General features: G+C 37.8%; 1 protein-coding gene across 1 annotated transcript in view; it reads left to right on the top strand.

Moving 5' to 3' along the window:
* Window positions 1–8,530, top strand: part of SLC30A9 (solute carrier family 30 member 9) — a 77,454-nt gene extending 68,924 nt beyond the window's left edge. Inside the window, exons 17-18 of the mRNA XM_052642037.1 lie at window positions 203–316; window positions 7,105–8,530. Of these exons, the coding sequence (XP_052497997.1) occupies window positions 203–316; window positions 7,105–7,149 (159 nt within the window). The 3' untranslated portion in view covers window positions 7,150–8,530. The remainder of the gene's footprint in view (window positions 1–202; window positions 317–7,104) is intronic.
* Window positions 8,531–17,281: the final 8,751 nt, after the last annotated feature.

Consider the following 17,281-nt stretch of genomic DNA (forward strand, 5'->3'; position numbering starts at 1 on the left):
TGGAGCATTGTACTCAATTTTTCTGAAATTGATTTTTTTTTTTTTAGAAATAGGTGGTCCATGGCTTATGGCTTGAAAGGTTTCCATATTTCATAAAACTCAATGGTATTTGTTATAATTTTTTTAAAGAAATTATCAATGTGTGACTATGATTTTTTTAAAAGAATTTATTTTGTTTTTATGTTATCGTTTTCTTTTATAGGAAATTCAAGAAGTGAAGACTCCTGAAGAACTAGAGACCTTTATGCTTAAACATGGAGAAAATATTATTGATACTTTAGGAGCTGAAGTAGATAGACTTGAGAAGGAACTGAAAGTAAGATATATTTATAAGAATAATATGCTAACAGTATCACCTATTGTTTGAATATTTATCTGTGTCAGGCACTTTGCTAATTGCATTACTTGTGTGCTTTTATCTTCTCAGTAACCTCATAACGTATCGGTAGTTATGGTCAACAAAATGACCATGTTAGAGAAGTTAGATGATATACTCAAGGAAACAGGGGACTTGGGATTTGAACCTTTATTATTTAGTTTAAGATTCAGTATTTTTAACCGCTGTTCTATACTGATTGCTTAGTTTCTAAAATAGTCAGAGGTTTGTCTTTAAGTAAAAAGTGGCCTCTGATATTTTTAGAGAAAGGTAAAGGGGAAACTTTAGATTCTGTTCAAAAGTTAAAAAAAATGACTTTAAATATGTACATCTTTCGTTAATCTGACATTAATTTATATTTTCTCTTTGTTTCTGTTCAGTTGATAGCATTAGAAGGTATCTTTTTTATACTAAAATATTACATAACCAGACTGCCTTTAAAAATACCTCTGTGTTCTGAAATTGTCATTTGTTGACATTTGAGTTCTAATCATTTGCAGTGATGAAAACTTGTAAATGATTTTTAACATCTATAGTTTGTTGAAGGCAGTGAATTTTCTTTAGTTGATGTTGATCAGTATTTAGTATTGTTAAAAATTGATGAGAAACGACAAATTGAAGGGAAACATTTTTATCACTATTTTACTATCTTTTAGAATCTACGTACGTAATCAGATTAACAGAAGCACTTCAAGAAAAAGATGATTTTGTTAATGTATTTGTTTTAATTTTGATGATTTTGTTATTGTTAATATTATAGTTCATGAGCTTTATCAGGCATGATTTTCAGAACTTCTAGATGAGTAACTGTCACATATTGTGATATTAGGATTCTACTGTCTTAAATACTATTGAGGACTTGAGCTTTTTTGGCAGGTTATATTTATTGATACTTACCAAATTATAAATTACAATTGAGAAATTTAAGAATATTTATTCATATAAAAAGATAAATTGTTATATTCTCTTTGAATGTTATATCAAAACCTGGCAATTGGTAACCTCTTAAAGCTTAGTTGTGATGCAAAATATGAAACCATTCAATGAACTTTTCATACAGTGTTTGAAGTTAAAGGGCACAGTCCACAAGACCATCTTCATTTGTGACACCAGTTGCAAAGTTCAAGGAGTTTCTACGACTATCCTCAGGTTTGATAATTCACTAGGAGGACTCACAGAACTCACTGAATGGTTTGTTACAGTGAAAGGATACAGATTAAAGCTAGCTAAAGGAAGAGGTGTATAGAGCAGAGTTCTGAACCTGGAGTTTCACTGTCCTCTCCCCATGGAGTCATGGACAGCGTTACATTCATGATAATGTTGTGTGACAATTTGCATGGAGTGCTGCCAACCAGAGAAGCTCAGCTGAGCTTTGGTATCCAGGAGTTTTCTCAGGGCTCTGTAGTTGACTGCTTGAGTAGCCGATCTCTCATCTCCAGCCCCTATAAGGAAGAGCTGACACCTTTAGTGAAGGAGCTCCACCCCTTTCTGGAGATACAGCAGCCACCATGTGGCCAAAGATAAACAAAAACATAATTATTAGGCAGGATTTCCAAGGGCCTGAAGATGACCTCCCAGTAGCAAGAGCAACTGTCAGACGTCTCTTTGGATACAATAAGTTCTCTCCTATACACTATTATATTAAAATCTGTTAGCTTATCTTTGTTCTGTGTCTGATGGCATCTTTTAGCCCATGCATGATTCTTTACCATTATGAATTGGTCATTTGGAAGATACTGTCTCATTGAATTTATGCACATCACTCAAATGTTGATACATTTCTAAATATTGGGAAGCTGTCAGACTCATCATGGTGAATATGAGTTTTTCAGCATCCTAATTTTGACCTGAAAGCTTGCATTTTATTATTAGCAGCAAAATACTATTAGTCGTTTTTCTTGCAGTAGACTTATTTTGTTTATTTCCTAAGAGGGTGCCTACCAAATAACCAGATTTTAACAACCATGGTTTGTTAGTTACTCTTACAAGTAAAAATGGTGTTCAGATAAAAAGCATCTGATTGAGCTCATAATTCAAGCACTCATGGGGGTTCCTTTCCTTGTGACATCAGACTTCAGTGTGGAACTACAGGGCTTTATACATACTTCCCATTTTGTCACAAAACATTTTTAAAAATTGTATGCAAGGATTTCAGTTTAATGATTTTTAACATCTATAGTTTGTTGAAGACAGTGAATTTTCTTTAGTTGATGTTGATCAATATTTAGTATTGTTAAAAATTGATGAGAAACGACAAATTGAAGGGAAACATTTTTATCACTATTTTACTATCTTTTAGAATCTACGTATGTAATCAGATTAACAGAAGCACTTCAAAAAAAGATGATTTTGTTAATGTATTTGTTTTAATTTTGATGATTTTGTTAATGTTAACAATATAGTTCATGAGCTTTATCAGGCATGATTTTCAGAACTTGTAGATGAGTAACTGTCACATATTGTGATATTAGGATTCTACTGTCTTAATTATGATTGAGGTCACAAAGAGTTGGATGCAACTGACCATTCATGTGATTTAATTAGAAGCCATTAAATCATTAATTATAGTCTTTTCAGCCAAAGATGGAGAAGCTCTATACAATCAGCAGAAACAAGACCAGGAGCTGACTGTGGCTCAGATCATGAACTCCTTATTGCCAAATTCAGACTTAAATTGACGAAAGTAGGGAAAACCACTAGACTATTTGGGACTTAAATAAAATCCCTTACAGTGGAAGTGACAAATAGATTCAAGGGATTAGATCTGATAGAGTGCCTGAAGAACTATAGATGGAGGTTCATGACATTGTACAGGAGGCAGTGATCAAGACCATCCCCAAGAAAAAGAAATGCAAGAAGGCAAAATGGTTGTCTGAGAAGGCTTTCCAAATAGCTGAGAAAAGAAGAGAAGCTAAAGGCAAAGCAGAAAAGGAAAGATACACCCATCTGAATGCAGAGTTCCAAAGAATAGCAAGGAGAGATAAGAAAGCCTTCCTCAGCGATCAATGCAAAAAGTAGAGGGAAACAATAGAATGGGAAAGACTAGAGATCTCTTCAAGAAAATTAGAGACACCAAGGGAATGTTTCATGCAAAGATGGGCGCAGTAAAGGACAGAAATGGTGTGGACCTAAGAGAAGCAGAAGATATTAAGAAGAGGTGGCAAGAATATACAGAAGAACTATACAAAAAAGATCTTTATGACCCAGATAACCACGATGGTGTGATCACTCACCTAGAGCCAGACATCCTGGAATGTAAAGTTAAGTGGGCCTTAGGAAGTATCACTGTGAACAAAGCTAGTGGAATGGAATTCCAGTTGAGCTATTTCAAACCCTCAAAGATGATGCTGTGAAAGTGCTGCACTCAGTATGTCAGCAAATTTGGAAAACTCAGTAGTGGCTGTAGGACTGGAAAAGGTTTTCATTCCAGTCCCAAAGAAGGGCAGTTCCAAAGAATGCTCAAACTACTGCACAATTGCACTCATCTCACACGCTAGCAAAGTAATGCTCAAAATTCTCCAAGCCAGACTTCAACAGTACGTGAACGATGAACTTCCAGATGTTCAAGCTGGATTTAGAAAAGGCAGAGGAACCAGAGATCAAATTGCCAACATCCGTTGGATCATCGAAAAAGCAAGAGAGTTCCAGAAAAACATCTTCTTCTGCTTTATTGACTACACCAAAGCCTTTGACTGTGTGGATCACAACAAATTGTGGAAAATTCTGAAAGAGATAGGAATACCAGACCACCTGACCTGCCTCCTTAGAAATCTGTATGCAGGTCAGGAAGCAGCAGTTAGAACTGGACATGGAACAACAGACTGGTTCCAAATCAGGAAAAGAGTATGTCAAGGCTGTATATTATTACGCTGCTTAGTTAACTTATTTAACTTATATGCAGAGTACATCATGCAAAATGCAGGACTGGATGAAGCACAAGCTGGTATCAAGATTGCCAGGAGAAATATCTATAACCTCAGATATGCAGATGCCACCACCCTTATGGCAGAAAGTGAAGAAGAACTAAAGATAAAGAGCCTCTTGATGAAAGTGAAAGAGGAGAGTGAAAAAGTTGGCTTGAAACTCAACATTTGGAAAACTAAGATCATGGCATCTGGTCCCATCACTTCATGGCAAATAGATGGGGAAATTGTGAAGACTTTATTTTTCTGGGCTCCAAAATCACTGCAGATGGTGACTGCAGCCATGAAAATAAAAGACCCTTGCTCCTTGGAGGAACAACTATGCCCAACCTAGACAGCATGTTAAAAAGTAGAGACATTACTTTGCCGACAAAGGTCCATGTAGTCACAGCTATGGTTTTTCCAGTAGTCATGTATGAATGTGAAAGTTGGACTATAGAGAAAGCTGAGCACCAAAGAATTGATACTTTTGAACTATGGTATTGGAGAAGACTCTTGAGAATCCCTTGGAATGCAAGGATAACAAACCATTCAATCCTGAAGGAAATTAGTCCTTAATATTCTTTGGAAGGACTGATGCTGAAGCTGAAACTCTAATACTTTGGCTACCTGATGCAAAGAACTGACTCATTTGAAAAGACCCTGATGTGGGAAGGATTGAGGGTAGGAGGAGAAGGGGACAACAGAGGATAAGATGGTTGGATGGCATCACCAGCTCAGTGAACATGAGTTTGAGCAAGCTCCGGGAGTTGGTGATGAACAAGGAAGCCTGGCATGCTGCAGTCCATGGGGTCTCAAAGAGTTGGACACTCTGAGCGACTGAACCGAACTGAAATCATTAATAGACTGAATTATCTGATGTTTTTGAGTTATATAAGTCTTTCAAACCAAGAAGCCACATTTTGCCTACACTTTTAGGTGAAAATATCCCTGACTAATGTGGTTGTGGTGGTTTAGTTCCTTAAATTGTGTCCAACTCTTGCCAACCCATGGACTGTAGCCTCCTAGGCTCCTTTGTCCATGGGATTCTCCAGGCAAGAATACTGGAGTGGGTTGCCATTTCCTTCTCCAGGGGATCTTCCTGACCCAGAAGCCAAACCCAGGTCTCCTGCAGTGCAGGCAGATTCTTTACAGACTGAGCTATGAGGGAAGCATAGCTAAGGTGGTCATCAGTTCAATTCAGTCGCTCAGTCGTGTCCAACTCTTTGTGACACCATGGACAGCAGCATGCCAGGCCTCCCTGTCCATCACCAACTCTTGGAGTCTACTTAAACTCATGTCCATTGAGTTGGTGGTGCCATCCAACCATTTCATCCTCTGTCGTCCCCTTCTCCTGCAGGAGGAGAGGAGGAGAAGGTGGTCATAAGGTACAATTAATCTCAAGTCAAAGGAAAGTTCTTGTGTTATGTATCATATCCATAGTGGGAAAATCCTCCCGAATCTTACCTTGCTCTGTAGTAGCATAACATTACAATGTCTGCTTATTTAACGTGTGTTTCCTCACTAAAGATAAGTTCTTTCAGGTCAAGCGCTGTTTGTTTCTTGTTCATTGTTGTATGCTTCAGTGCTTGCTACAGTCTAGGCCTATAATAAATTTTGTTGTTGAAATTTCTTTAGATTTTTCTACAATCTGACTTCTGCTTATCTTTCCAGTCTTATCACTAACCCTCCCTTTTTGCAGTTTCTGTGCTGATCATAGCATAGAGTCAGCAGGCTCTCTGACTTAGTTCGTGTTGTTTCTTCTGTCTAGACCCTTTTCCTCATCTGTCTGGAAAATTCACTGTATTCAAACCTAGGTTAGATACTACATCCTCAGTGAATTCCTTCTGGATCTCATGAATGAACGTAATAGATCTCATGTTATTGTAACCAGAATCATTATTTAGTACATGAAAATAGTTAGGAGCTTTGGGGTCTGGAGTCCGGCCTGGAAATCTGTCTTGCCTCCATCACTTACTAGCTGTGTGACTTTGGATGGTTAGTTAATTTCTTTAACCTTCAGTTTTCCCATATGTAAAATGGAAATAATTGGGTTATTATAATAGTTTTAAAGCGCACATTATTCCATGAAGCCTCTTGCACAGTGTTTGAGACAAGAGTAACTGCTCATTAAATGTTAACTGATTATTGTTACTAGTTATAATGCTTTAACTCATAAAGGTTATTCATATACTTGCCTCTGACTAAACGAAGTCCCTCAGAGTCAGAAGCAGAGTCTTATTTAATAACCATAGCTCTACTTTCTAGAACAGTCTTAGATCAAGACTATGTGGACTGTTACTGGAATATGTAAAATAAGTTAATATCAGCTTAATTCTGATTATTATTGTTCTGCAGTGATTTTCACCACAAATGAGAGTATTTGTCCTGCTTTGCAATACTTTGCATGTACTAGATTCTTAATTCATTTTTGTGTTAATGAACATACGGACAAAACTCAGGGAGGTTGGACTACTTACTGTTAGTGTTTATAGTGTATAATTGGTCATTGTCTGTTGATCTTGTGTTTTTCCCTATGTAAATATTTCTGTTGATACTATGCTATAGCGAAATAGTTTGACCAGGTGTTTTCATTGGCTTTAGGGAGCAAAAGAAATAAAAAGAGAGACTCTCCTGGCAGTCCAGGGTTTCAGACTCTGAGCTTCCAATGCTGGAGGCACATGGGTAATGATCCCTGGTTGGGGAACTAAGATCCCACATGCCATATGGTGCATCTAAGTAAATAAAATTGATAAAAAGGAATAAAGGAAATAGAAGATTGTCTTTTGCTATTAATAATGTAACGGTGATTTTTTTTCCTTCCAGAAACGAAATCCTGAAGTTAGACATGTAGATTTAGAGATACTATAGACTTGATGGGATGAATCACCTTGGAACCAAGTTTGCGAAGACTACTTTCCCACCCTGAGGGAGTCATTGCCATTCAGAAGCCGTTTATTTGAAGATGGAGGAAGTATTTATATGAAAAGGGCAATTCAACAGTCCATAGAACTACAACAGCTTCTTCTAAGAGACATATTACAAGTTGAATCAATTTGGAAATCATGTTTTTATGTTTCAATGGGAAACGTTTTAGTTACTTAAATTGTTCATAATTTCTTATTTTAGCCTGTCAGTGTGTGTTGTACCTGCAATCATGTTTCCTTCCTTCACATGGGTAAAAATAAGCAGCATCCATAAGATTCAGATTTTTTATTTTGTTGCCAGTGAAGATTTCACTCCATCAAAACCTGTCAGTCTTGAACATTCTGGCTAAATCTTGTATTCTGGTTTTTAAAACAGTCACTCCGTTTTCAAAGTCTGTCTTTCCTTATAGAATGTAGAAATTATTTCGACATAGCTTGTATTTTTGCCCTGAGCACTAAGAGGAACACTGTCCTAATAACTTAGTTATCCATAAATGTTCATTCCAGTAGGACTTTGTTACTAAATTGAAGGAAGATAACTTCAGTACACTCTTGTAGGTCATGCTAGTTGCCATTTTGTAAAATTTCTTTTCTCTCCTTTGTTTTTTTTCCTTATTTAGTTCAATTTTTCTAATGGTAGGAAGTATAACTCTAGATGTTTCCATGGGCCAGTGTGATGACTGGTTTTTAGTGTTTGTTTTTGACTGGCTCCAGTGCTGCCGTGTGCATTTACTAGGAGATAATGCATTTATAAGCATTCTGACATTCTGTAAAGTGGACTAGAAATATTTATAATTTTGCAGACACCACAGCGTTTTATTTTTAATTTATTTTAAAAGAGGCACTACTTATGTACATCTGAACTGTGTGATATTTCTTGCTTTCAGAGATAGAGATGTAAACCTCTAATACAGAAACTTGTGACCATGACTTTATTTAATGTCATAGTCAATAGTATAACAGGAGTTTCTTGCAGTTACAAATGGGCATTTAGCATAAAGTATGATTATAAATTATGTAAGTAGCTTTCTAATGATCATAAAGTATCAAGGTGAAAAAACATGCAATTCAGTAATTAAAAACTTAGTGCAAAACTACAGCTGTGTCTCTCCATTCATCAAACCAGTTCACATGCACTTTAAATTGTTCAGGGACCGATGAGCATTGTCCATGCAAGAGTGATGGCTGGATGAATACTCTCTCTGCTAGATACGGGGGTGTTTAAGGACCTAGGTCAGTGTCTATAAACTTATTTAGATTGAAGTTTATCAATTATAGCAAACTGTAATGCCAGAAGCAAAAAATAAACATTTGATTAAAGGGTTTGTAGTGGTAATTTTTTGACCCAGAACTGTCATTTACTGGAAAATGGTGCAAATCTAGTTTGCTGTACATTTTTTACCATTACAAAGCATTTTGCATGCTGTACATTTTAAGTGAAATAACATTCCAGTTTTATTTTTTAAGATATAAAACTCTTTTATACATATACCTGTGTACACCCACAATTTGTTCTTACAGTTTCAAATTCTTCACCCTTTTTAAGAAACTTTTTTTACCCATTATAATTCACTCTATATTTTCTATGTCTGCCTTCCTCCCCTTTCCCACCTGCCATTTTGTTATCCATGTCAGTGCCATATGGAAAGGTACCAAATTATATCCAATTTCCTCCTAGTACAATTACTCTGAAAAATATCACATAGCTAGACAAGAATATTAACTTATTGAAAAAAATCTCAAGTTGATGTGCAATAGTTATTCCAAATGGTAGATTTTGTTTAAAGGACTCCCTGAAAGAAGCCAATCCCTGATACTTCTTTCACTTTTCTAATCTGATCTTGACTGAAGTAATACCTAATTGAAGGTTATGTTTCTGTCCTTTCTTCCTGGTCTTGTCCTGCACTGATACTTTAAAGTTTAAGTGAAATTTGACATAAAGAAGTACAGCCTGTCTAGGAATTTAAGGTATAACAACACTGGTCTTTGTTTTCTTTTAAATGAGAGTCAAATTTGAATTTTGAAATCAGTGAATTTTATCCTCTTTCTTTAAGATAATATCTAATGTTGGACAGAGAAGAGGTCAGTTAAGGCCATTACTTCTCTTTGTATTAAGCTGAAATCTGGAAACTAGCAAAGACGAAGTATACTTGTTTTCAGTCCTGGTTGTAAGTAACAGGCCCCAGACTATGGAAGGTGGCATGTCTCTCAGACCACAGCAGAGGATGAGGAGTAGAGATCTATTTTTAAGTGGACTATGTTAGTGGCCAGTAATATTCAGTTCCAAAGAGGGAGATTCCTGAACATATACTTAGGAAACTGTAAGATAGAATCAGATTGGAAAACCTTCAAGTTTTTTAAAAAATAAATTTATATCTGCATACATCCTCCTACACACCAAATAACCCAGAACAACAAAATGGCATTAGATTTGAATTTTAGGTATATGACTTCAGTGTGTTAACCTTAATTATCCTGTACTTTGGGTAATGCTTTTTGGTAAAATTACACCATCTAGAGGAAATGGCTTAAGTTTTAAATCTGATAACTTTTTGAGAATGCTGGAAACTACAGAAGATTGCACAGGCATATGGAATTTATACTATTTTTCTTAGATTGCATTTGTCAAGCTTTGGCATTTCTTTTAAATGTGATGACCCCCAATTTGCCAAACTGTCAGAAGTCAGTGAAGCAAAGAATTGAAGGTAAAATGTTGATTCAGAGATTGTCCCCCCTAAGTCCCTCATCTTTGTCTCTGAAATGGAACTTTGGAAAGCATTTATGTAGAAGATTGGTCTGGCAGCCTTTATATTTGTATTTAAGTTTACTAGCATCTCTAGACTTGGTTTTATGGAAAAGAAAATTTTTGTTTCTATTACATTGTATTTCATCTGTCTGATCTCTGGCAGGTTAGATTTCCCTGGTCCCTCAGGATGCGTTCTTCCTTAATAAATGTTGTATGTAAATAAGAATGTTTTACTTCTTAGTTTGGGATTTCCCCCCCCCGGTGAATAAATGTTTGTTAAATATTTCTTTACCTCATGTGCTAACCTTAAATATTGTGCCTTTGTTTCCAAACAATTTATTATTTCTTGAGCATGGTTGTTAATTTGTGGGTGTCCTCAGTTTTACAAAACTAAGATATAAAAACCCTTAATTGTTTTATAATCCATTTACAGTATAAAGAGAACTATTAATATACTGTTAGGATATCATGTGCTTGGTAAAGTGAAAATTTAAAAATTTATATTCCTTAGTGACACATACCATGCTGTATCACTACATTTTGACAAAGTAAGATTATTGGAACATGTTAGTTGGTTTATGTCTTTTGAGATATACCTATATAGTATATTTAGGGGGAAAAAGTATAAAAATTAAAACAACGAAAGATTGAGCCTAGAGCCAGCCTGTAGTGGGGTCCAGGTTGAATTCTGTACTAATCCTGCAGGAAGCCCAACTATGTTTCCTTTTTCACAAGAAACTGAGCCACATTAGTTATTCGAAGTAATTCAGTGTTTTGAGAGCGCATGAAGTGAAGTGAAGTCGCTCAGTCGTGTCCGACTCTTTGCGACCCCATGGACGGTAGCCTACCAGGCTCCGCCGTCCATGGGATTTTCCAGGCAAGAATACTGGAGTGGGCTGCCATTTCCTTCTCCAGGGGATCTTCCCAACCCAGGGATCGAACCTGTGTCTCCTGCATTGCAGACAGACACTTTACCGTCTGAGCCACCAGGGAAACCCTTGAGAGGGCATATCTCCCTCCAAATCAAAACATACTGAAAATAAAAGCAGTACAGTTTAGAATTTGTGAAGCAAAATCCAAAATATGTGTGTGTCTTTAAGAGCTTGTAGAAGTTTTTAAATAGACAAAAGTAAAATAAAAAATCCGTTGTATATAATGGCTGTCTTTGAACTGTTTATGCCAAGTACAATTTTTGATGTACACGCATCCCTCAGAGATTGCAGGTTCTGTCCCAGACCACTGTGATAAAGCAAACATTAAAGCAAGTCATACAAATTTTTTGGCTTCCCATTGCATATAAAAGTTACGTTGGACTTCCCTGGTGGTTCAGTGGCTGACTCTGTGTTCCCAGTGCAGGGGGCCTGGGTTTGATTCCTGTTCAGGGAGCTAGATCCCACATGCCACAACTTAAGAGTCTGCATGCTGCAACTAAAATTACCCAATGCCGCAGCTAAAATTAAAAAAAAAATTTTTTTAATTAAAAAATTCTAAGAAAGGACTGCACATACCAAAAATGAAAACCTAGCACAGCCAAATAAATGTTTAGAAGTTATGTTTAGAGTATACTGTAGTCTATTAAGTGTGCAATAGCATATGCCTAAAAGCATGATGTAAATACCATAAGTTAAAAGTACTTTATTGCCAAAAAATGCTAGCCATCATCTGGGCCTTTTGAGAGGCTTAATGCTGATGGAGAGTCTTGTCTTGATGTTGATGGCTGCTGACTGACCAGGGTAGTGGTAGTTGCTGAAGATTGAGAGTTGCTGTGCCAGTTTCTCAAGATTTTAAAGTTTCCCTACGGCATTGGACTTGCTTTCTTGAACAGTTTCTCTGTAGCATGCTATGTCATTTGATAGCATTTTACCCACAGTAGAACTTTGTAGATTCTCCTCCAATTTTCTATACAGTAGAAAATTGAAGTTAATCTTCCCAAACCCTGCCCTGCTTTATCAATTAAATTTACATTATATTTTCAGTACTTTGTTTTCATTTCAATATTCTTCACAGCATCTTCACCAGGAGTCAGTCCACCCCAAGAAACCACTTTCTTTGCTCATTCATAAAAAGCAATTTCATCTATTACAGTGTTATCATGAGATTGAAGTAATTCAGTCACATCTTTAGGCACCACTTCAAATTCCAATTTCCCTGCTATTTCTACCGCTTCTGCAGTTATTCCCTCCACTGAAGTTCTTGAATGCCTCAAAGTCATCTGTGATGGTTGGAAGCTTCCAACCTGCTGTTAATGTTGATAATTTGTCCTCTTTCTGTGAACCACTTCTGTTCTTAATAACATCTACAATGGTGAATCCTTTCCAGGTTTTCAATTGACTTTACCTAGATCCATCAGAGGAATCACTACAGCTTTATGAAATATATTTCTTACATAATTAGATTTGTAAGTCTTGGTCCATGGGCTCCAGAATGGATGTTGTGTTAGCAAGCATGAAAATATTAGTTTTGTGGTACATCTCCATCAGAGCTCTGGGGTGACCAAGTAGTTGTCAATAATGGAGAAGCTCCATACAGTCAGCAAAAACAAGTCCTATATCTGACTGTGGCTCATATCGTGAGCTCGTTGCAATATTCAGACTTAAATTTGAAGAAAGTAGGGAAAACTACTAGGCCATTTAGGTATGGCCTAAATCAAATCCCTTAACGATTATACAGTAGAAGTGACAAATAGATTCAAGAGATTAGATCTGATAGAGTGCATGAAGAACTATGGACGGAGGTTTGTAACACTGTACAGGAGGAGGTAACCAAAATCATCCCAAAGAAAGAAATGCAAGAAGGCAAAATGGTTGTCTGAGGAGGCCTTACAAATAGCTGAGAGAAGAGAAGCGAAAGGCAAAGTATAGAGGGAAAGATATGTAGTGTTCCAAAGAATAGCAAGAAGAGATAAGAAAGCCTTCTTAAGTGAACAGTGCAAAGAAATAGAGAAAAACAATAGGCAAGACCAGAGGTCTCTTAAAGAAAATTAGAGATACCAAGGAAACACTTCATGTAAAGATGGGCTCGATAAAGGACAGAAACCGTAAGAACCTAACAGAAGCAGAAGAGATTAAGATGAGGTGGCAAAAATATACAGAACTGTACGAAAAAGATCTTAATGACCCAGATAACCATAATGGTGTGATCACTTACCAAGATCCAGACATTCTGGAGTGTGAAGTCAGGTGGGCCTTAGGAAGTATTACTTCGAACAAAGCTAATGGAGGTGATGGAATTCCAACTGAGCTATCTCAAATCCTAAAAACAATGCTGTTAAAATGCTGCGTTCAACATGCCATCAAATTTGGAAAACTCAGCAGTGGCCATTGGACTGGAAAAAGTCAGTTTTCATTCCATTTGCAAAGAAAGGCAATGCCAAAGAATGCTCAAACTACTGCACAATTGTGCTCATTTCATATGCTAGAAAAGTAATGGTCAAAATCCTTCAAACTAGGCGTCAGCAATACGTGAACTGAGAACTTCCAGATACAAAAGCTGGATTTAGAAAAGGCGGAGGAACCAGAGATCAAATTGCCAACATCCATTGGATCATAGAAAGAGCAAGAGCAATATTTTAAAAGGAATTTTTTTTTTTTTTGAGCTGTGTGTTTCAACAGTTGTCTTAAAATATTCAGTAAACCTTGTAAACATATGTTGTCTTCTGAAGGCTTTGTTCTTCCACTCATAGAGCACAGGCAGAGTAAATTGAGCCTAACTTTTAAGGGCCCTAGGATTTTTGGAATGGTAAAAGCGTTGGCTTCAAGTCATCAGCTGCCTTAGCCCCTAACAAAAGAACCAGTCTGCCCCTTGAAGCTTTGAAGCCAGGCATTGACTTCTCTTTAGCCATGACGGTCCTAGAGGGTGTCTTCCAATATAAGGCTGTTCTGTCAACACTGAAACTCTGTTACATAGTGTAGCCACTTTCATTTGTTATCTGAGCTAGGTCTTCTAGATAACTTGTGGCAGCTTCTCCATTAGCACTTGCAGCTTCTCCATTACACTTGCTAATATAAAGTTCTATATTCGCACTTCTATAGTATGGAAATGGCTCTTACCTTAAACTTCATGAACCAACCTTTGCTAGCTTCAAACTTCTCTTCGGCAGCTGCCTCATCTCTCAGCCTTCACAGAGTTGGAGAGAGTTAGGTAGGGCCTTGCACTGGATTAGGCTTAAGGAATGTTGTGACTTGTTTGTCTTCCAGCCAGACTACTAAAACTCTCTCCATATAAGCAATAAGACTTGTTTTCTTATCATTCATCTGTTCATTGGAGTAGCACTTAAAATTTCCTTCAAGAACTTTTCCTTTGCATTCACAACCTGGCTAGTCAGTGCAAACTTTTGGCCAGTCTTCCTAAATTTGACAATGTATGAAATCTTCACAAAATTTCTGTATTTATATCAATATGCTCTTATGTCTCCCATCATAGAAAATGAACTAAAACAAACATCAATCACAGACACACTCATGAATTCCTAAAAACAAACAAGAAAAAACCTTCAACTACTTTCCCAATTTTCTGTTCTCCTTTACAGGAAAAAAGCTCAAAGGAGTCATCTATATCTGCTACTCTTCTTTTTTTCCCATTTTCATTCTCTCTCTGCTAACCCTGTCCTTAACTTCCATAATCATTTGACTTGACCTACCAGCAACACGCGATGCTAAATCTTTGACTTTCTGAACCCCACTCTCTTGAGTTCTCCTCCCACCTCAGTGGCCTCTTTTCCAGTCTCTTCTGCAAGTTATTCCTCATTTCCCTTACCTCCAAGAATTGGCATGTCCCAGGGTTACATCTTTTCTCCAGCCACACTTGTTCACTGGGTAACTCAATTCTATGCCTTCAAAAACCACTATTTATTGAAATCTGAATTTTCTATCTTGAACCCTAGGTTCATACACCCAGTTGCCAACTTGACATTCCACTTGGGTAAATTAGGTGATTGGTCCTGATTATTCACTGCCCTTACGAAAGAACATTACACGTCTCTGTTGAATAATTATCCCATGGCCATAAGACCTACAGTCTTTATTAACATCAGGCTTTGTCATGCAACAGGCTTTGGCTAATATATTGTGAGCATGAGTGGTATATGCCATGTCTTAACAGATGTCTTGTATTTTTTTTAATTGAAGTATAGTTGATTTACAGTGTTGTGTTAATCGAGCAGATGTTTTAAGAGCTATTGCATGATTCTACCATAGCTTTCCCCCCTCTTTCTTGAGAATGGCATGTTCCAGATAGGGGCTGTTTTATTTTAATGTGGTTTCTTGAATAAAAAAGGCACATGGAACAGAAAGACAACCAACCCATAATCATTGCAATGTGAGCATTACTGAGATTTGGGAGATCACTAATATCTCAAATTCAACATATCAAAAAAGAAAACTCCCAGTTTCTTCATCTCACCTTCAAGACAATTCTCTTGCAGTCTTTTCCTCCTCATTAAGTGACATCTTCATCCTTTCAGTTGCCCTAAACTTTGGCTTTATGCCTGGCTCCTCTTTATTTTTCATATAATGAACATTCAATCCCTTAGCAAGATCTACGGGCTCTAGCTCCAAAAGATACTTAGAATCTACTTCTCAGCATCTCAATTATTATCTTCATGTCAGCCATCATCATATCTTGCTTGAATTTTCAAAATAGACTCTTCATTGATTTCCTCCTAATCCTAGCCCTCACATTGCTTCAACACAGAGCTTGTGATTTTTTGAAAATATATTAGATCATGTCACTCCTCGAAGCCCTCCCTGAGTTTCTCATCTCATACAGACTAACAAAGTCTGTTCGGACGAAGCTTACAAGTCCTCCATGATGAGTTTCTCCACCATCTTTCAGATGCCATTTTCTACTATTTTCTCCCTCCCTGTTCCAGCTAGACTGGCCTCCTTTCTGATTTTTATACATCCTAAGTATGCTCTCCACCTAGGGCCTTTGTACTGCCTGAAATACTCTTTCCACCACATGCCTGCACAGTATGTTGCTTTGCTTCTTCAAATATCTGTTCAAAGGCTACCTTAACAGGGACTTCCCTGGTGGTCCATTGGCTAAGACTCTGTGCTCCCAATGTAGGGGGCCGGGGTTCAATCCCTGGTCAGGGAACTAGATCCCACATGCCACAGCTAAGAGTTTGCACATACTGCAACAAAGATTAAAGATTCCACAAGTGGCAAATAAGACTGGGTGCAGCCAAATAAATAAATAAGTATTTTTTTTAAAAAGCATAAAGTTTACTTTATCAGTGAGGCCTTTCCTCACCACCCTTTATAAAGTAGCAAACCCTCTCCATTTCTCTCCCCACACCTCTAATTTTTCCTTATTTTTGATAATAGCATTTATTACCTGCATACTATAATTTTATTTTGTTTATTGTCTATCTTTACTAACATAACATCCATGAGAGCTGGATCTCCAGAAACTAGATGGGCATCTAGATTGGCATAGTAGGCACTCAATAAATATATGTTGACAAGGGAATATTTCATGTATGATGCTATCTCTAGAGGTATAAAAATTAAAAAAAAAATAGACTCACAGTCTAGTTAAATGACTAGCGCAGTGCAGCTGCACGGCACTGCAGCGACTGTGAGGAGGTCCCCACACCCAAGGGCAGAGAAGCCCCAGCAAGATGATAGGTGCTGGAGCAGTGGCTAGGCGGCACTGGAGCAACTTTGAGGAGATATCCCATGTCCAAGGGCAAAGGAGAGGCCCCAGCAAGATGGTAGAAGGGGAAAGATTGTGTTTAGAATCAAACCCCATACCTGCCAGAGACTTTCAGAGGACTCAAATATACTTTGTGCGCAACAGGACCCAAAAACCCCACAGAGGCTGAGACAGAACTGTGTTTGGTGTCTCCTGAGGAGGTATGGGTCAGCAGTGGACAGCTGCAGGGGCAGGGGCTCTGGGTGCATCAGACTTGGGTATGGCATAAGCCCCCTTGGAGGAGGTCACCATTACCCCACCACAGAGCTGCCAGAACTTACACAGGACTGGGAAATAGACTCTTGGAGGGCACAAACAGAACCTTGTGCACACCAGGACCCAGGAGAAAGGAGCAGTGACCCCACAAGCCACTGATCCAGACTTGCCTGTGAGTGTCCAGGAGCCTCTGGTGGAGGCGTGGGTCGGTGGTGGCCTGCTGCAGGGTTGGGGGCACTGAGTGTAGCATTCCTGCATGGGACCTTTTGAAGGAGGTCAGCATTATCTTCATTACCTCCACCATAGTTTGGCCTCAGGTCAAATAACAGGGAGGGAGACACAGCCCCACCCTTCAACAGAAAATTGGAGTAAAGATTTACTGAGAACTGCCCTGCCCATCAGAACAAGACCCAGTTTC

Source organism: Budorcas taxicolor, chromosome 6 (assembly GCF_023091745.1).
Source record: "Budorcas taxicolor isolate Tak-1 chromosome 6, Takin1.1, whole genome shotgun sequence".
In the NCBI taxonomy this organism is placed as follows: Eukaryota; Metazoa; Chordata; class Mammalia; order Artiodactyla; family Bovidae; genus Budorcas; species Budorcas taxicolor.